The sequence below is a fragment of the Mus caroli genome, chromosome 4 (genome assembly GCF_900094665.2).
Source record: "Mus caroli chromosome 4, CAROLI_EIJ_v1.1, whole genome shotgun sequence".
Lineage (NCBI taxonomy): Eukaryota > Metazoa > Chordata > Mammalia > Rodentia > Muridae > Mus > Mus caroli.
The window spans coordinates 81361786-81383426 of NC_034573.1; the positions used below are offsets into that span (position 1 = coordinate 81361786).

Consider the following 21641-nt stretch of genomic DNA (forward strand, 5'->3'; position numbering starts at 1 on the left):
ATAAATAGACATTTGCCTATGGGCTATGTCTGTTTTCTCCCTGTCAAGAGGCAGTCCTTTGTCCCCATCCTCATGACATGTATCGTTGCCCTTCTCCCCTTGTTTTCTTCCTTGTCTCCCTAGTCCTGTATACCCTGTATTTGTCTCTTATTCTCTGCCCCTTGTCTCTCCAGGTCAAATAAATCTCCTTTGTATTGAGAACTTGGTCTTGAAGTGTTTTGTGCCAATACCAGTCTCTTTACACAGGTTAACAGGAGCAAGGAAGTCTGGCTTACAACTGCACATCATGCTGGCTGTACATAAAGAAAAATATTATACACCGGTGAAGAGGAAAGACTTAGGATTTTACCATCAGTGAAAGTGAAGCATGTCACGAGTGTATCTTCTTGTCTGAACACTATGCGATGACACATGAATCAACAATACTTTGCAGCCTGGCAGAATACCAGTATAAGCATTAAAAAATTAAAAAGAAGTAAAGAATAAACAATTTTAAAAAGTAGCATTTAGTAATGATTTATGGAAAAACTATTTCAAATAATAATACAATAAATGTTACATCAAATAAACAGATAAATAATAAGGCTTAAATAAACTATAAGTAAGTAAGTAAGTAAGTAAGTAAGTAAATAAATAAATAAATAAATAAATAAATAAATAAATAAATACAGAATGGAAGCAGAACAAATACATTTACAGATAGAGACAACATTGATTATCATTGCTGAAATATCTTAGCAACTTGCTTGAGTTATTGCCAGAATGAATGACAGTTTTGAGATGGCAGAGTCTGAGCAGTGAGGTACAGTGTTCTAGTCCAGGAGAGTCCTCTCCACTTTGGCTCAGGACTCACTTCTCTTCTTTCAGGCTTGCCAGCAACTTGGCTGAGGAAGACAGGGCTCTCCAGACTTCTGCTCTGACCACCTCCCAGGCACAGGGGCTGTGTTTCTTCTCTCTCAGGTAAACAGTGATCCTGTGGAAGTATTTCCTCACAGCCAGCAGGGAATCTTCCTGGGTCAGGGGAGGTGCCTGTATCTCTACCTGCTGCATCAGACAGCCTTGCAGGTCATTGAGCTGATCGTTGAGGTCATTGCAGAATGAGTCTATGAGGGTTGCATTCCAAGCAGCAGATGAGTCCTTTGATGTGAAGAGGGTCAGGATCTGCTGGGTCAGCTCACGCACAAAAGGGATGGCTTGAGCCTTCTGGATCTGCTGGGCATCCACCTTCTCCAGGGGGAATCTAAAGTTCTTTCTGTCCTTCAGGCAGGAGAGAGGGGAGAGTCTCCTCATTTGTACCAGGAGGGTTAAGGCTCTCTTGTTTCTGAGTTTCTGAGTCTGGGGCAGGTCACATCCTAGACAGCAGGTTGACCAGTAGCTCATCAGCAGCAGGGCCATCAGGAAAGCACAGAGCCTAGCCATTGTGGATCTTGTAGATGCTGTTTGTCCTCTGGGCTGTTTGGTTCTGAACCTTCCCCTCTAGGTTCTCTGAAAAACATCCTGTGTGGATGTGTCTTAAATAGAGCAAACTCTAATTTTCAATTCCTGAAATCGCTTCCCAATGATCTTTTCACTTTCTTTAACTCATTCTGTTTATGTCTGGGCATTTTTTTCTGAACCCTTTTGGTTTTCTCTATTGCTTTCTCTTTCACTACTCCCCTCTGAAAGCTGTTTTACAGGTTTTCTTTTTCTACTTAGAATTTTCATGAACTGTCTCACCATGCATAGTCTTTGTTAGGAACTTACACATCCACTTAAAGACATACTTTACAATAGAGAAAATACATACTATATATTATTATGTAATATGTGCACACACAGCTTTATCTCTGATAAACTCCCAGTACCTCCCTGCTGTCCCAGACCCCATCTTTCAGTGTCACTGTCGTTGTCTCCCCCTCCCTGATGCAGGAAGCCCCAGTTTGTGCTCTTTATTGTATCTTATTGTAAAGACAAAATTTCTTGTAAAAATTTCTTACAAAATTTATTGAACTTTATTTTAAACTTAACGTTTTACATACGTCTTTTCAAAAACATTGAAATCATAATATAAGGTATAATGCAAGTTTGTAAATAAAAGTATATTGAAATAATTGTATACTTTAAATTTTTTCAGTAAAGTTCTAAAATTGAGTTCTTTATGTTGCCTTCATTAAGTATGATATCAATTTATATAAAAGGTTAATTTAATCATCACTATATATTAGTATTTATCTAATGATTGTCATGTCACCACAAGAACTTAAGGTGTAAAAAGCCTTGCTATTCAAGTTTGATGATCTGAGTTTGATTCCTGGAACCTACAGTTGCAGTAGAGAACCAACTTTTTCTCCATCAATTCGCCCTCTCTTTTTCTCTCATGCCTTCCCTTCCTTCTCTCTTCTCTTCTCTTCTCTTCTCTTCTCTTCTCTTCTCTTCTCTTCTCTTCTCTTCTCTTCTCTTCTCTTCTCTTCTCTTCTCTTCTCTNCTTCTCTTCTCTTCTCTTCTCTTCTCTTCTCTTCTCTTCTCTTCTCTTCTCTTCTCTTCTCTTCTCTTCTCTTCTATCCCTCTCTCTCTCCCTCTCTCTCTCCCTCTCTCTCTCCCTCTCCCTTTTTCTCTTTCTCTCTCTCTCTTTCTCTCTCTCTTTTTCTCTCTCTTTCTCTCTCTTTGTCCTTTTTTGGACATAGTCATCATTAGATCCTTAGAAAATCATTATCTAAGTTCCAAAAACAGAAGGAAATTCTCTTACATGAGAGATTCTTTGAAACCTTGAACTATGTCATTTTTTAGTTCAATTAGTGCTTATGTATTTTTAGGGACAAAATCCAATCAGGAGTCAAGATGTAATAGAGAGCAGCTGTACAGTGAGCAGAGCAGATTAATGAAGAGAGAATGAGGAGTGCACACTGGGACTTTCTGCATCAGGGAGGGGGAGACAAGGACAGTGACACTGAAAGATGGGGTCTGGGACAGCAGGGAGGTACTGGGAGTCTATCAGAGATAAAGATGTGCATGCACATATTATATAATAATATATAGAGTGTACTGCTATTATAAATCACACATACAGTACACCGTGTTTAATATAGAAATTTATCTGTAATTCCACTTTCAGTTTCAATCTAGGACACTTATCCCTTTATAGTACTTGTCAGTTGTGAATTCTTATTGAATATTGAATTCAGTGATTAATATTGAGTGTCCAATGTTTATAATGGTTGAGATATTCAGGAAGCTCTGACTGACAGCAAGGGCTTTCAGTCCCTCAACTGTCTGTAGTTTTTCATTTACCCTTTCATTTTTCCTGTGGTGTTGGTTTGAAAAATCTCCACTTCTGTTTTATTTGTCTTTTCTACTTTCCTAGAAAGAAAACTCTGATGTTGGTTTGTGGCATTGAACCAAAAAAAAATAGGATGTCATTGGAAATCAAAACTAAAAAAAAGGAACTGATGTGTCATTCAAATTACAAAGTAGTAGCAAAAATGTTAGTTACTGAGATAAAATGGACAAGACCCATGGTAATTAAATAAAACAATGTCACAAAAGTAACTATATTTCTCCAGATATGTCACATTTAGAATACATATGGAACCATGTAGGTACCAAAGAATAGAATAAATACTATCCCGAATGTAACAATACCTGATCTGAAATTACAGCTTACATCAAAGACAAAGTTATTGCACTAACCAACCCTTCCCACACAAAGCCCTTGCAGTCCATGCCAATAAACACGTAGACGCACAACTAACATAAAAGGTATACTTCATGGCCTCAAGGATCATTGCAGAAGAGGAAGTAGAAAAAATGTTAAGAGCCAGAGACAGTGAATAACTGCAGCAAAACCATGTTCTTGGACACAAAGGGGTAGTTACTCATGTGGACTGAGAGTGGCTATGGCTGAATGAACATGACTAAGTCAGACAAAATATCAGCTTGGAAAATGGAGGCAACTCCACTTCCGTCTGAGGAACTATGGCAACTGATGACTTCTGAGATTCAGTTATCCTCAGGGATGGGGCTCCTGAGAGCAGCTACCCATGCTCCACAAGATGGTGCTATACCATGCACAACTAGAAGGACTAAGAAGAAGAACCAAAAGCACATGGAAGAAGAGGAAGCAAAAGAAGGAGGAGGAAGATAATGACTATTGTGATGAAGAAGAGGAACACTAGAATAAAAACATGGGAAAGGAGAAGGAGAAGAGCCAGTGAAATTGAGAGGGAATAATGGTGCTTCAAATGATTAATTATAGAGGTATTTTGTATCCCTAGTGGGATTTATTCCAAGGGCTGGTTCTTGAGGCTGTTATGAGTGGATCTGATTCCCAGTTACTTCTTGGTATGTTTGTCAGTGCTATATAGGTGGGCTAGTCATTTTTCTTGATTTATTTGCATTGCTGTCCATGATCTCACTTCAAGAAACCCAAGGGGTTAAACTCATTGATGATAAGAATAGATGATAGATGCCAGGGGTCAGGGCACCCAGATGGAAGTTTAATATTGAAAATGTTAGGTGAATGAGGACTAAAACACATTATGACAGGAAGAAGATTATCTGACTTTTCACAGCACAGCATGCTGTTTCTACATCCAGAAGAATACTATATACTGGAGAAAAATAGAGGCAAAGCATTAGGGTTTGTCTAAACGCTGTGCAGTATACACATGTGTCTGGTCTGGTTTTTGACATTGTTTAACTGCATAATTTTTACAGTGTAGACTATATTATAAACATTGGAAAATCTTTGGGGATATCAAATTAACTAAGCAAAAGTGCTTCATAAGGCAAACTTGTTTGAATACAAAATAATTTAATTACATATAATGGTTTTTGACATTATGAAAATGTAAGATGACCAGATTTATCATCAATACATTAAATTATATTAATAGTCAAGTAAACAAGTATATAAATATTACCAAATGGATGCAGAAACAAAATGTTTTTACATATAGACAAAATTCAAACATTTTTGCTGAAACACCTAGGCAGGTTGTTTGTATTCATACCAAAATAAGTGAGTTTTTAAAGGAGAGCTTATAATGTAAGATGCAGTGTTCTAGTCCAGGAGAGGCCTTTCCTCTTTGGCACAGTTCTCACTCCTTCTCCTCACTCAATTTTCCAAGCAAGTTGACTGAGGAAGACAGGGCTCTCCAGACTTCTGCTCTGACCACCTCCCAGGCACAGGGGCTGTGTTTCTTCTTTCTCAGGTACACAGTGATCCTGTGGAAGTATTTCCTCTGCAAACTGGTACAACCACTCTGGAAATAAGTTTGGCAGTTACTCAGAAAATTGCATGTAGTACTACTGGAAGATCCAGCAATTCCTCTCTTGGGCATATACCCAGAAGATGTTCCAACTTGTAATTAGGATACATGCTCCACTATGTTCATAGCAGCCTCATTTATAATAGCCAGAAGCTAGAAAGAACCCAAATATCCCTAAACAGGGGAATGGATACAGAAAATGTGGTACATTTACACAATGGAGTACTACTTAGCTATTAAAAACAATGAATTTATGAAATTCTTAAGCAAATGGATGGAACTAGAAAATATTATCCTGAGTGAGATAACACAATCACTAAAGAACACATATGGTATGCACTCACTGATAAGTGGATATTAGCCCAGAAGCTTGGAATGCTCAAGATACAATTCACAGGCACATGAAACTCAAGAAGAAGGAAGACCACAGCGTGGGTGCTTTGGACTTCCTTAGAAGGGGGAACAAAATATTCATGGGAGGAGTTACAGAGACAAAGTGTGGAGCAGAGACTAAAGGAAAGACCATCCACAGACTGTCCTACATGGGGATCCATCCTATATACAGTCAACAAACCCAGACACTATTATGGATGCCAACAAGTGCTTGCTGACAGGAGCCTGATATAGTCTTCTGAGGGGCTCTACCAGTGTTTGACAAATACAGAGGTGGATGTTCTCAGCGAACCATTGGATTGAGCAGAGGGTCCCAAATAGAGGAACTAGAGAAAGGATCCAAGGAGCTGAAGGTGTTTGCAGCCCCATAGGAGGAACAACAATATGAACCAACCAGTACCCCCCAGAGCTCCCAGGGACAAAACCACCAACCAAAGAGTACACACATGGAGGGACCCATGGCTCCAGCTGCATATGTAGCAGAGGATGGCCTTGTGGTAATCAATGGGAGGAGAGGCTCTTGGTCATGTGAAGGTTTTATGCCCCAGAGTTGGGGAATGCCAGGGACAGGAAGTGGGAGTTAGTGGGTTGGTGACCAGGGGGAAGTGGGGAGAAGATAGGGATTTTTCAGAAGGGAAACCAGGAAAGGGGATAACATTTGAAATGTAAATAAAGAAAATATCCAATAAAAAATAAAGAGGAAAAAAAGTATTTTCTCATGGCTGCCAGGGAGTCTTCCAGAGTCAAGGGAGGTTCCTGCATCCCCATCTGCTGCATCAGACAAGCTTGCATGTCATTGAGTTGCTGGTGGAGGTAATCACAAAATGAGTCTGGGAGGGTTGCCTTCCAAGCCACAGATGAATCCTTTGAACTAAAGATGTTTAGGATCTGCTGGGCCAGCTCATGAAGGACAGGGATGGCTTGGGCCTTCTGAATCTTCTGGGCATCCACCTTCTCCTGGGGGAATACAAAGTCCTTTCTGTCCTTCAGGCAGGAGAGAGGAGAGACTCTCCCCATTTCAACTAGGAAAATCAAGGCTCTCTTGTTCCTGAGGTTATTTCTGAGGCAGGTCACATCCTAGTGAGAAAATTGACCAGTAGCTCATCACCAGGGTTATCAGTAAAGCATAGGACCTAGCCATTTTGGATGCTGCAGATGCTGCTGGTACTCTAGGCTGTGTGGTCCTAAACCTTCCCTCTAGGTTCTCTGAAGAGCATCTGGTATAAATGTTTTAAATAGTGAAAACTAGTAGTTTCTATTTTCTGAATGCCCTCCCCTCTCTTTCCAATTCTTTCTTCACTTTCTTTAATTCACATGGGTAGTTATGACTACCTTATAAGAAATGGATAATTAGAGGACAATTTGTCTTATCTAGTTGGGCAATTAATATCATTATCAGTTGGCTCTAAAATTATTGTGTAGGCATCTTGTGAACTGAGAATTTATTGGTATATAAATCTGACTGATTAATTATGAGCTTCAAGAGTTTTGATTTAGTGGGTTAGAGCGATTTGTGACAACTAGCTGCAGGGGGTAGATGGCTGATACAAGGTTCTGAGGACCAGACCTGGGAAGACTGCTGCATGGGACTAGAATAGAGGCTGCAAGACCACCGGGGAAGAGAATAGCTGGGTATAGCACACGATAGAGCAATTTTTAAAAATATTTCCAGCGACAAAGGGGGACATAACAACAAAAATTGAGGAAATCCAAAATATCTTTAAGTCATAGTTCAAAAACTTGTACTCCACAAAATTGGAAAGTCTAAAATAAATGGACAAATTTATACATAGATACCATTTACCAAAGTTAAATCAAGATCAGATAAATGATTTAAATAAACCTATAACTACTAGGGAAATAGAAGTTATTTTAAAAAATCTCCCAATGTTGGGGAAAATCCCAGTGTCTGAGTCTTAACTCGGAATTCTACCAGATTTTCAAAAGAAGAGCTAATCTTAATGCTCCTCAAATTCTTCCATGAAATACAAACAGAAAGAACATTGTCAATTTCATTTTTTGTGAGAGCACAGTTACCTTGATACTCAAATCACACAAAGGTTCAACAAAGTAAGAGAGTTGTAGACAAATTTCCCTCATGACCATTGATAAAAAAAATACTGAAAAGTATTCACAAACATAATTCTAGAGCACATCAAAAAGACCATGTATCATGATTAACTAGGCTTTATCTCAGAGATACAAGGATGGTTGGTTCAACATAGAAAAATCTGTCAATGTAATCCACTGCATACACACACTAAAACAATTTTTAAAATTACATGATCATCTCAATAGGTACTTAAAAGGCCTTTGACAAAATTTAACAGTATTTCATGATAAAAGTTTTGGAGAGGCAGGTATTCAAGGGGCATACCTATACATAGTAAAGGCAATGTAGAGCAAGCCTATAACCAACACCAAGTTAAATGGAGAGAAATTGATAGCAATTCCAATAAAATCAGGAACATGTAAGGCTATTTGCTCTCTTCATATCTGTTTGATATAGTACTTGAAAGTCCAGCTAGAACAATAAGGCAACTAGAGATGAAGAAGACAGAAATTGGAAAGTAAGAAGTCAAAGTTCTTTGAAGAAAGAAACTGAAGAATAAATTGTAGATTGGAAAGATCTGCCATGCCAATAGATAGGTGGGACTGGCATAGTAAAACTGGACCTCTTACTAAAATCAACCTACAACTTCAATGCAATTCATATGAAGATTCCAGCAAAATTCTTTACAGACCCTGAAAGAATACTCAACATCAAATGTAGAAAGCAATAAACTAAGGGTATCTAAACAATTCTGTACAATAATAGAACTTCCGGACGTATCACTATCAGGGTCTACTAGAAAGCTACAGCAATAAAAATTATGTGCTGGGTGTTGGTGGCGCATGCCTTTAATTCCAGCACTTGGGAGGCAGAGGCAGACGGATTTCTGAGTTCAAGGCTAGCCTGGTCTACAGACTGAGTTCCAGGACAGCCAGGGCTACACAGAGAAACCCTGTCTCGAAAACAAAACAAAACAAAACAAAAAAAATGTGATATTGGCATAAAAACACACAGGTTCGTTAATGGAATTCAATCAAAGGCACAGAAGTAAACATATACACTTATGGACACCTGATTTTTTTATGAAGAAACCAGAACTATACAATGGAAAAAAGAAAGCATCTTCAAGAAATGGTGCTAGTATGACTCGATGTGAGCATGTAGATGAATACAAGCAGATTCATACCTATCATCTTGCACAAAACTCAAGTCCAAGTAAATCAAAAGCCTCAACATAAAATCAAATACACTGCACCTAAAAAGCTCCGAATGCCTTCTCACGGGAGACAACTTCCTGAAGAGAACACCAATAACAGAAGCACTAAGATTAACAATTAATAATTGGGACCCCATGAAAGGTTGCAAAAGGCAAAAAACCACTGTCAATAGGACAAAAGAATAGCAATGTATTTCTTTACCAACTCCACATATTACAGGGCTAGTTTCCAAAATATATTAAGAACTCAAGAATTCTTACTGGAAATCATAGCCTCTTGGTTTTAGTTTCATAAATCCTAGAAGATTACTGATCTTATCTCTAGTTGTACATATGACATAATTTTGTTTTCACATGTGATCCACAAGTTTGGATATCAGGGTGTCAAGAATTCCTAGACAACACTGGGTTGTTTATATTGGTGGAGAAATATCATAATTTGTCTTATTATTATTTTAGTTGAAAAGTATTTGCTGTCTAGCTAAATGCCATTTTATGATCAACATTTACTCAATGAATTCTTGATATGTCTGAACTCATCAGGTGAACATACAGGGCACTCATAGCTGTACTGTTGCTTGGCTATTATTTATCTGGAAATCTTTTCTGATAAATGTATATCACCATGCTTTCTTCTTTGTCTAACTGCAAAAATGAATGGCAGTCAGGCCCATCCTACTGTGCCAGACAGAAGAGTTTTCCATTCTTCAGCTATGTATGAGTTTTCATACATAGTGCAATGGTGGATGCCTGCACATTGGTTTTTTTTGTTTACATTAACTTCATGGTGAAGAAAGATTAGTGGAGTGAAACAATCAAATACAAGAATATAACCACCTTCCTATATAAATTTTCTTTGCTTCCCACATTTTGTTTCTCTTTTGTACTTTCCTAAAAGCAGATCCAAATGTTGGTGTGCGGCAGAGCTAAAATCATGCCCCCACATGAAATGAAACCAAAGAAAGAAACCTGTCATCAAAATAGGGAAATTAGCAATAATGATATCAATGCTTGGTTTAGAAGGTCTACAGTCATTAGAAAAATACTATTCAATAAAAGTGATTACATATTTGAAAGTCTTCTATAAAGTCAGTGTGATTGCAATAAAAATTTTAGTATGCAACTTCAACAGCATCAATATTAAAACACATATGGAACAGAAAGTTGTAAATAGCAGAAGCACTGTGGAAAGAAATGAACCACATTGGAGGTATCTTAACATCCGATCTGAAATCATAGCTGTATTTGTGATCATTGCATCTCTCAACCTTCATCAGAGCTTACTTTGGAATTAGGTGGGTATTTTTAAAGAGGCATCAACAGATCCAGAGACTGCCTCACCTGGGGATCCATTCCCTATACAGTCACCAAACTCGGACGCAATTGCAGATGCCAGGAAGTCCTTGCTGATGGAAGCCTGATATGGCTGTTCTCTGAGATGCTCTGCCAGAGCCTGACAAATACAGAGAAGATGCTCACAGCCAAATATTGGACTGAGAGCGGGATCCTCGATGGAGGAATTGGAGAAGGGACTGAAGGAGCTGAGGGGCAGACCCATGGGGGTGGGGGAGGGGGAACAACAGTGTCAACCAACCATACTCCCCGGAGCTCCCAGGGACTGGACCACCAACCAAAGAGCACACATGGAGGGACCAGTGGCTCTGGCTACATATTTGGCAGAGGATGGCCTTGTTGGACATCAGTGAGAGGAGCAGCCCTTGGGCTTGAGGGTGTTCGATGTCCCAGTGTAGAGAAATGCCAGGGCAGGAAGACAGGAGTAGGTGGGAGGGCATCCTCATAGAGGCAGGGGGAGGAGATGGGATGGGGGTTTCTAGAGGGGAGACCTAAAAAGGGATAACATTTGAAATGTAAATAAAATATACGATTAAAAAAAAATAGAGGCATCAACAGGTCAGCAGGTCAGCATGCAGAAATGAACATTGAAGTAGTTATCAGTCCTAAATAGGACATCTCTAGTACACAATCTCCTCCCAAGGCTCAGGATTCAGAAGGTATAGTGGAAAGATTGAAAGAGCCAGAGGGAGGGGATGACTACAGCAAGAGTGTGTTCATGATACAAGAGGACACTTGCACATATGAACTGACATGGTTATGATTGCAGAACAGAAGACCTTACTACTTCAAGCCAGACCATCAATATCCCTTCTTTAAGCTGAGAGAAAGTCAGGAAGTTCTACCCCCAAATGAGTACCTATTGGCACCTGAGATCTCTTGTCAGAGGAAGTGACTCAGGCTCAGGCACTGGGTCATTAACAGGCTACCCATGCTCCAGTAAATGTACATATGGGCATACATATGTGGATATTGAACATGCTCATGGATAACAAGAACTCATTTGTTTTCTCTGTTCTTAACTCATTTATTTCATGCATTTCCTATGGACTTGATGGTCTTTTGTTTTGGTGAAAAGCAGTGTCGGGGACAACCATGTATGATACATTATATGTACACATAAACATTACATTTTTTATAGCTCTATTTGGCTTCTGGGTTTATATATTTGCACTGAGTGCAAATTCTCTTTCTGTATCGCATTGCGCATTGTGTAGATACGGGAGACAGGATGCATGCTGCTACTTTCCTATCATAACCTTCTCTGTAGAGCACTGACACAGCCTTATCCACTGGAAATGGCAAGAGGCAGGAAGGACAGTTCCAGTGATTTGAGCTAATGCTGCAGTTGCTTCCATTGTATCCCTCAGTTTCAGGTTTTGGTCTCTGTGTGCTGCATTCTTGGGAACTTTCTGCCTTATGACTCATTTTATGTCTTTTCCTGAGAAAATTATGTCGGAGTCTTTCAGGGAAAATCCTAAAAAACAAAACAAACAAAACAAAAACAAAAACAAAACAAAAAAAAATGTTACCTGGCCCTATTTGGAAGCCTTCCTTTTGCCCTGGACACTATTAAGCACAGATAAGCATATAGTTGGATGAGACCATTACTCCATGAATCTTCTTGGGGTATCTGCCACTGAGCAAACTCAAATAATATAATTGGTGCAGGAAGAACAGGAACATTTAACAAACTCTGACTGGCCAAGAGAATGGGTGGCATATTCTAGGATTCCTTTTACACTACTCTTAGAGCTCTCTGAAAATTTAGTTTAAAGATAGTTAATCATACAGAGTGCCTCCTCAGGGGAATAGAACACAGTAAGTAAGGTAGATTAATTAAATAAGTGTTTCCTGCTTTATTGTGTAGATGATGAAACATATGTAAAAGAAATTAGGTATTTGTCTTTGCTATTCATAAAACACCTAGTTCAGTTACTTTATGTTTGTTGGGAGTGCTTCAAGAATGCACACACTGCCAGCCTAAAGGCAGATTGTCATATAATGAATGGGTTTGCTCTGAAGGGGACAATCTTCAGAATCTTTCTTTTTAAATCTATCTATCTATCTATCTATCTATCTATCTATCTATCTATCTATCTATCTAAAACTCCAGATTTTATTCCCCTCCCAGTCCACCCTCTTGCTGTTCCAAGTCCCATACCTCCTCCCCGCCCTCCCTGTCTCCATGAGGATGTCCCTACCCCCTCATGCCCACCTACCCCACCAGGCCTCTAAACTCCGTGGGGCCTTCAGTCTCTTGAGAGTTTAGTGCATCTTCTCTGACTAAACCCAGACCCAGCAGTCCTCTGCTGTATGTGTGTTGGGGGCCTCATATCAGCTGGTGTACACTGCCTGGTTGGTGGTCCAGTGTCTGAGAGATCTCGAGGGTCCAGGTTAATTGAGATTTCTGGTCCTCCTACAGGGTCGCCCTCCTCCTCAGCTTCTTCCAGCTTTTCCCTAATTCAACAAATGGGGTTAGCAGCTTCTGCCCATTGGTTGGATGCAAATATCTGCATCTGACTCTTTCAGCTGCTTGTTGGGTCTTTCCGAGGTCAGTCAGGATAGATCACTTTTTGAGAGTGCTCTATAGCATCAGTGATAGTGTCAGGCCTGGAGACATCCCCTTGAGATGGATCCCTCTTTGGGCCTGTCTCTGGACCTTCTTTTCCTCAGGCTTCTCCCCATTTCCATCTCTGCAGTTCTTTCAGACAGGAACAATTATGGATCAGAGTTGTGACTGTGGGATGCCCCTCATTTGATGTTCTGACTTCCTGCTGGAGGTGGGCTCTATAAGTTTCCTCTCCCTACTGCATTTCATCTAAGGTCTCTCCCTTTGAGTCCTGAGTGTCTCTTACCTTCCAGGTCTCTGGTACATTCTGGAGGGTCCTCCAAATTCCTACCTCACAAGGTTGCATGTTTCCATTCTTTCTGCTGGCCCTCAGGGATTTCAGTCCTTTTCCCCACACACAATGCCAGATCATATTTCCCTCTCTGCTGCTCCCTTCCTCTTTCCTTTCTAGGTCCCTCCCTCCCCCCTTGTGGTTGCTTTCTTCTCAATCCCAAGTGGAACGGATGCATCCTCACTTGGGTCCCTTCAGCTTGTTGACCGTTTTTAAGTTCTGTGGATTCTATCGTGGGTATTCTATACTTTTTTTTGGGGGGGGGGTGCTAATATAGGCCTGATAATAAAAGTAAAATCTGTTCTGGTTGTATTTTCTAATTCTGAAAATTTGACCCTGGACATACAGTGAAAAATTCAAACCCATAATTTGTACTTCTTAGGTAATCATGAGTCTCTCTGTGTTCTGTGAAACCTGTGTAAATAAAGAAGCAATCTAGTTGTTAGTCAGTCTGAGCTTCAGGAGTGATCTGGTTGCTAGTCGGTCAGAGCTAAGAAGTTCCCTGGACCACCAGGGTCTGACTCCCTCCACTTATGAATTCCTTATCGCCTCTGAGTGCTGCCTTGTCAGCAATGCTCAGGAGAAGGTCTCCTACTGAGCATCCATCCTGCTACACTATTAAAGCCCAGGACGAGGAGCTCAACACAAATGAATGAGGATCAAACAACTAAATGACAGTCAATACAAATGAATGAGAATGTCTATTTCATTGATCCCATGAGAGCCGGAGCTCAGGTGATGACCTTGAGCCTCTGCTGCTGGTTGTGTCTCACTGTCTCTAGCACAATGTGTGATGCTAAGTGAAAGACACCATCAGTCACATTCTCAGAATGAATTATCCAAGTCTAAAACCCAAGGCAGATATTTGCAGTGCATCTTGAGGCACTGCAAAAGAATTAAAAGTTAATTAAGAATTAAAGAATGAACAAATAAAAGAAGATTCATTTAATAATAATTTATAGAAAAGTATAATTGTACCAAATTATGATGCAATATATGCTACATAATTTACTTTAATTATTAAATAAATACATACATAAATAAGCAAATGAATGAAAAATAAATAGATGAATAAATGAAGAAATAAACAAATAAATAAACAAATGGAATAGAAGGATAACAGTGACTTTACAGATAGACACAGCAATGCACATTACTGCTGAAACATCTAGACAACTTCTTTCAATTCATGCACAAATGAATGATATTTTTGAGATGCCAGAATTTGCGCAGTGAGGTTCAGTGTCCTCGTCTATGACAGTCCTCTTGCTTCAGGACTCACTCTTTCTCCTCACTCAGTCTTGCCAGCAAGTTAATTGAGGAAGACAGGGCTCTCCAGACTTCTGCTCTGACCACCTCCCAGGCACAGGGGCTGTGTTTCTTCTCTCTCAGGTACACAGTGATCTTGTGGAAATATTTCTTCATAGCCAGCTGGGAGTCTTCCTGGGTCAGGGGCAGTTCCTTCATCCCAACCAGCTGCATCAGACAGCCTTGCAGGTCATTGAGCAGCTGATGGAGGCCAGTGCAGAATGAGTCTAGGAGGGTTGCATCCCAAGCAGCAGATGAGTCCTTTGATGTGAAGAGGGTCAGGATCTGCTGGGTCAGCTCACTCAGGACAGGGATGGCTTGAGCCTTCTGAATCTGCTGGGCATCCACCTTCTCCTGGGGGAATCCAAAGTCCTTCCTGTCCTTCAGGCAGGAGAGAGGGGAGAGTCTCCTCATTTGTGCCATAAGTGTCAAGATTTTCTTGTTCCTGAGGTTATGAGTTTGAGGCAGGTCACATCCTAGAGAGCAGGTTGACCAGTAGCTCATCACCACCAAGACCATCAGGAAAGAAAAGGGCCTAGCCATTATGAGTCTTGAAGAGGCTGCTGCTCTTGTGGGCTGTTTGGTCCTGAACCTTCCCCTCTAGGTTCTCTGAAGACCATCCTGTGTAGATGTGTCTTAAATAGGGCAAAACACTAATTTTCATTTTCCGAATGCCCTCTCCTTACTTCCCACTGGTCTTTTCGCTTTCTTTACCACATTCTCTGCTTGGATCTGGGTATTTTTCTAAACCATTTTTTTTCACTATTGCTTCCTCTTTCACTGCTCCCCATCAAAAACTGTTTTACCAGTTTTCTTTTTCTATGATTAATTTCTAATCTATTACATCATAGATAAAGTCTTTATTTGAAACTTACAAATGTATTGTAAGACAAATTTTTCTGTAAAATATTCCATAAAAGTTATTAAATTTCATTCTAAAACTAATTTTTATTTATATCTCTTACAAAGATATTTATATCATAATGTAGAGTATGTTGTAAATTTTAATAAATTAAAATACACTGAAGAAAAGATATACTTTAAAATTTCTCAATATTTAAAGTCATAAAATTGAGTTCTTCGAGTTTCCTTCTTTAAATGTAATATAAATTTATATAAAACTTAATAATTAGTGTATATCAGCTATCTCTCCAATGATTTTAATGTAATTATACAGATATAGAGTACAACAAGGCTTGCTGTTAAACTTGAGGAGCTGAGTGTGATTCCTGGAACCCACAGTTACAGTAGAGAACCAATATATCTCAGGAGCCCTCATCAGAATATTCACAATATGGCAAGCTTGAGCATTTCCTCTCTCTCTCTCTCCCTCTCCCTCTCCCTCTCCCTCTCCCTCTCCCTCTCTCTCTCTCTCTCTCTCTCTCTCTCTCTCTCTCTCTCTCTGTGTTTCTGTATGTGTGTGTGTGTGTTCATTTCGATGTGCTGTCCTGTGCAAGTGCATTTGTATGTGGAAGACAGAGGTGGGTGTCCAGTAACCTCCTCTATCACTCTCTGCCTGACACCTTCCTCACCTCACACTGACCTTCTAGCTCACTGATTTCACAGATGTTGGCCAGTTCATTGGGTGGACTGCCTCTCTTAGCTAAGTTGTTTCTGTGTCCTGCTCTACATCAGTGGGTACTGGTCACTGCAACTCAGGAATAGCAGACACAGAAAACTGGATGTGGTCATTTTCATACTCTCCATCCCAAAGCTTGACAAACTTGGTCATCTGCAGTTTACATGACATTATTATACACAGATATATCCTTGTGGACAGCTGTGTGATGCTCCCTGACTCTTAGTATCCTTCTCACATGGACCAGATGTTTCTGTGTGGACTGGGTGTGCATTGATTAAAGTCTGGTCATGTGTGCAGGAATGATAGCTCAGTACTTGGTCTCCTCACCCCACTTCCATTCCTGTCTCAAGTTCCCAAATTCTGTTGAACAAAAGCAAGTTATTAAATCTAAGATATGAAACACAGTATAACAATATATAGTTTCTGAGAAAAGTTATATCTGGAGTTATTTTATAGTATTTTGTTATATAATCATAAAAATTATGGAAATTAGGTTTAAAATAACCACAAAGGGGAAATTAAAGGAGTTCATATCTAATAAATGTTAAGCAGTCACACATATAGCCGAGTTTATCCAATAATTACAATTCCTCCACTCAGAGTCTATGTGAATAATAAGACCTGAAGATCACCTGGTATCACTTGATTATCCCCCAAATACGCAGAGTACAAGTATCTGTCCCTATAATATATGAAGTCCTTTATTTATTCTTGTGCTTCTTGTGAGGACTCAGACAACACTCATGTGAGCATGTTCCTCTTTTAGAGAGACAGTAACAACTTTTTCCTGACCATGGAGTCAAGAGGCAGGACGGGAAAAATTTGCATTTGACTGTTCACGCTTAAGGAGGAGCTAAGGAAGCTCTAGGGTTTCCTTGGCAGCTTTACATACAGATGTACATTGTCTTCCTTCACATGTCCTCTGGAACTCAAATTGACTGATGGGTTTAGAGGTCCTGGGCCTGTCAACTCTGCCCCTGAAAAACACAGATCTTGCTCCAATTGGAATCAGCACTATGTTATTGTGCAGCAATTCAGAGTGACCATGGCCTGGAACATGGATTCATGTTACACCAAGTGTCATATTCCATTATAGAAGAGGTTACCTCAACTGCTTAAGTCATGGGTCAAAAGGCAGTCCCAAATTAGTACATTTACTGAACTGTTGTTGCTGGTATTAGCAGGCTGAGCAACAATTGGCAGATTGGCAATCTCTTCTGTGTGTTCAGATGCTATTTTACAGCATTCCTAGCTCAGGGGTTGGTTGTCTCAGTTCCACAATGCATTCCTAATGGCTTATATACTGATTAAAACTATATGCATTTGGTTATCAAATTGCTACTAAGGGAACTGCACACAGACCCCTCCTTCTTCAGAGAACTTCTACCTGTGTGGACCTAAGAGGATTTTTCTCTCCATATGATGAGAATTGAGGGGAATGGACTCTTTCAAACTGATGTAAGTTCTTCCAGAGAAAGGCCTATTTTAGTATGAAGGAAACTGTCAGGAAACAGAATTCTGAAGGGAAAATGTAGTAGTAGATCTGCCCAATCTAGGTACACAGCATGTATTCATATTAATTGAATTGTGTTTTCATTGCTGGGCCATATTTAGGTTGGAGATTTACCACAACAAAATGGTGACCAACTTATTGATTTGAATTCAACTAACCTGAGATAAAAATTCAATACCCTCCCCCAACCCCTGAATGTGGCTTGGACAGTGACCTAGGCTGTAGCAGTATGAATTCAAAGCTGACTGGGTTTGAGGGGCCTACAGAAAATGGCAGAGAGGCATCTCTGCCTTTCTGTGTTTGCTTCCCTGTATACTTCGCTCCCCACCCTGCCTCATTGCTGGGGCATATTTGGGTTGGAGATTTACCACAACAGGAAACATTTCCAGAGTCTGAGTTTTTGCAGGCCATTTCCAATAGCTGCCTCTCTTCTTCTCTAAATATTCTTTCCTTCCTTCCTTCCTTCCTTCCTTCCTTCCTTCCTTCCTTCCTTCCTCCCTGTCCTTCTTCCTTCCTTCCTTCTCTTTCTTCCCCCTTCCTTCCTTCTCTTTTTCTCTTTCTCTCTTTCTCTCTCTCTCTCTTTCTTTCTTTCCACATAGTCAGCATTATCTCATTAGAAGAACATTCTCTAACTTCCAAACGGGAGGATATTCTCAAGCATGAAAGATTATTTTAAAACATTGAACTACTTCCTTTATGGTGTTACACATTTTCAGAAAAAAAATTCAGGTAGAAATATAGAAGTAATCAAGAGCATTTGAACAGTGAGCAAAGCTTGTGAATGTGGAGTGAATGAGCAGCACATACTGGGATGTTTTACTCCAGGGAGGGGCAAACAAGGGCCGAGAGACTGAAATGTGGGATCTGAGACAGCAGGAAGATACTGGGACTCTATCAGAAAGAAAGCTGTGTGTGCACATATATTACATAATTATATATAGTATTCACTACTATTATACATCATATATACAGCAAGCATATCATGTATAATATATAATTTTACCTGTAATTCCACTTTCAGTTTCAATCTAGGACACTGATTGCTACATAATATATTTGTCACCCATCAATTCTTATTGAATATTGAATTAAGTAATTAATATTTAGTGTCCAGTTAGTCTAATGGCTAACTCATTCAGGCAATTCTGAAAGACAGAAAGGGCTTTCAGTATTTCATTTACTCTTTCATCTTCCCTGAGGTGTTGGTTTGATTGTCTAAGTCTCCAATTCTGTTTTATCTCTCTTTTCTACTTTCCTTGGCGGGGGGGGGGGGGGACCCTGGTGTTGGTTTGTGGCACTGAACCAAAAATATGATGTTATTGGAAAGGAAAGCTAAAGAAAGGGATAGATGTGTCATCCAAACAACAAAGTAGTGGAAACAATGTTAGCAATTAAGAAGAAATGGATCAGATGTATAGTCATTAAATAAAATAATGTTATGACAGTGACTATTTTCAAGTGAAGCTCAGGCTCAGTTAAGTCTAAATAAAAATTTCAATCATGTTTCTCCCAGATATATCACTTTAAAAATACATGTGGATCCATGAAGATATCAAAGAGTAAAGCAGTGCTGTGTTCATAGTGTCACAATATACCTGATTTGAAATTACAGGTATAGGTCTAAGAGAGGGTAACTGCGCTAGCCAGCCCTGACCACAGAACCCTCTTGCAGCCCATGCCAAAAACACAGAGATCCACAACTGCTCACTGAGCAGAAAAATAAAAGGCTGATTTCCTGGCCTCGGGGATCACTGCAGAAGAGAAAGCAGAAGAATTATAAGAACAACAGGCAATGGTTAACTGCAGCAAAGCCATTTCTTGGACACTACAGGGTAGTTACTCATGTGTATTGAGAGTGGTGATGATTGAATGAACAAGATGCAGCCAGATAAAACATCAGCTTGGAAAATGGAGGCAATACACCTGTGCTGAGGAACTATGGGAACTGATGGCTTCTGGGAGAGAGAGGTTCAGGTACCCTCAAGAATGGGTCTCCTGAGAGAGGCCACCCATGCTCCAGGAGATGGTGCTGTACTATGCACAACTAGAAGTTTGAAGAAGTTGGAGCAAAGGCAGCAAGATAAACATAAACATCATAAATTATATTAATAAGAAAATACATACATGCATATTAACATTTGTGTGCAAAACAAATGCTTTCATTTTTTTTTCTTTTTTTTATTAGATATTTTCTTCATTTACATTTCAAATGCTATTCCCAAAAGTCCCCTATACCCTCTCCCTGCCCTGCTCCCCAACCCACCCACTCCAGCTTCCTGGCCCTGGCATTTCCCTGTACTGGGGCATATGATCTTCACAAGACCAAGGGCCTCTCCTCCCATTGATGGCCTACTAGGCCATCCTCTGCTACATATGCAACTAGAGACACAAGCTCTGGGAGATACTGGTTAGTTCATATAAACAAAGCTTTTAAATGTAGCAAAAACTTGCTCAGTTTTGGTGAAACACCTAGGCAGGTTTATTGTATTCATACCAAATAAATGTGAATTTTTAAAGGAGAGCTTATAAAGTGAGATACAATGTCCCAGTCCAGGAGAATCCTCTGCACTTTGGCTCAGGACTCACTCCTTCCTTATTATATAAAGAACAAGTCAGGAAACTTTTTATAATTTGTTTGGCTTGTTTTCAAGAAATGGAAAAATGTCTCTTTAAACCTTTCCTGTTAATGTAATGTTTTGGGTTTTTTTATGAAATTCCAAGGCTTTCCACAGAGTTCCTATTAGCAATCAATCAATCTCTTCATTTTTGCCTAAGAAATTTGTTTGAGATAAAATATGGTTGATATATTGAATAAATTCTGTTTTGAATTTTGTGCAGTTGTATAATTAATGATACTAATTCTGAATTATCAGAAATAAGTGCAGCATATGTATGCATATATGTAGCCCAATCTTCTCTGCATATTGTGAGTCAGTAATTATATTGATAGGTTCATAAAATTATAATAAATGTGAGTATTTCATATAGTTCATACTTTTGAAACAAAGCCTATGGGCTTTGAATTGCTTTCCTTATATTTCTTGATTTATGACTTGCCATTCCTGATTTATTTGCATCAGTATAAAATTAAGAAATTTCAGAAATCGGTGTCCCTTTTATTATAAGGGAGAGAATCAGGGGCCTTGCTCTTCTCCCCAGTCCTTCTGCTTTGCTAAAAAGTATTAGGTTACAATTGCTAATCTGGTCTGCAAGGGCTATTCCCTTATTTAGCCACTTCATTCACCTGAGGCTGACTACCAAGGTCTAGCTAATAAAGTGTTACAGACCTTCAAAAGCCCACTTTTGGCTGCCCTAATTAAGCCCTCCATTCAAAATAAAACACTTCATTCTTACAGAGATTTTCTCCTTTTAACTTTGTAAACTGCCATTTGCCTATGATGGTCCATGTCTGTATCCTCTTTATCCAGAGGCAGTCTTTTGTCCCACCACCCACAGGACAAGTATCCTTCCTTCTTCTCCCCAGACCTCTCCTCCTTCTCAGTCCTCTATCTTATGTCTTTGTCTCTCATTCCTTGCCTTTTGTTGTCAAGGGCAAATACATCTCATTTGTGCCTAGAATTTAGTCTTGTAATGTCTTGTGACAATACAGTTCCACAGAAATAAGATGCTCTGGCTTACTAATGCACAGTATTTTGTTTGTAATCACTAGAGAAAAGAAAGACTTAGGATTTTGCCATCAATGAATGAGGAAAAATGAAATAGGTTTATGTGTGTGTCTGAACACTATGCAATGTCGTATCCACAGTTCTGTACAGCCTGATTATGTATATAATTTCTTTGCTTCATCATTTCTTCATCATTGCTTCATTCTTTGATGCTGCATCAGACACATCAAAATATCATTTTAAACATTAAAACACTTAAGTAGAAGAATGAAAAATAAAATCAGATTCATTTGGTAATAATTTATAGAAAAGTTAACAATACCAAAATGTGATTCAATGTGTTACATCAAATAATTAGTTAGATAATAATAAATAAATAAATACATAGACAAATGAAAATAAAGAAATACATAAATAAAACTGAATGGAAGGAGAACAATTGCCTTTG

At 39.3% G+C, this 21641-nt stretch overlaps 2 protein-coding genes and 1 pseudogene across 2 annotated transcripts; all 3 read right to left on the minus strand.

The window, feature by feature from the left end:
* Positions 1-787: 787 nt before the first annotated feature.
* Positions 788-1463, minus strand: LOC110293011 (interferon alpha-12-like). The gene has a single exon (XM_021160750.1). It carries the CDS (start codon positions 1417-1419, stop codon positions 850-852), a length of 570 nt encoding a protein of 189 aa, XP_021016409.1. The 5' UTR covers positions 1420-1463; the 3' UTR covers positions 788-849.
* Positions 1464-5075: 3612 nt separating this feature from the next.
* LOC110292998 lies at positions 5076-6780 on the minus strand (annotated as a pseudogene).
* Positions 6781-14442: 7662 nt separating this feature from the next.
* Positions 14443-15015, minus strand: LOC110293017 (interferon alpha-9). The gene has a single exon (XM_021160758.1). It carries the CDS (start codon positions 15013-15015, stop codon positions 14443-14445), a length of 573 nt encoding a protein of 190 aa, XP_021016417.1.
* Between the last annotated feature and the right edge of the window lie 6626 nt (positions 15016-21641).

Bases quoted from the DNA above. Each gene is read 5' to 3' on its own strand.
- LOC110293011 (XM_021160750.1), bottom strand. From the start codon at position 1,419: ATGGCTAGGCTCTGTGCTTTCCTGATGGCCCTGCTGCTGATGAGCTAC.
- LOC110293017 (XM_021160758.1), bottom strand. From the start codon at position 15,015: ATGGCTAGGCCCTTTTCTTTCCTGATGGTCTTGGTGGTGATGAGCTAC.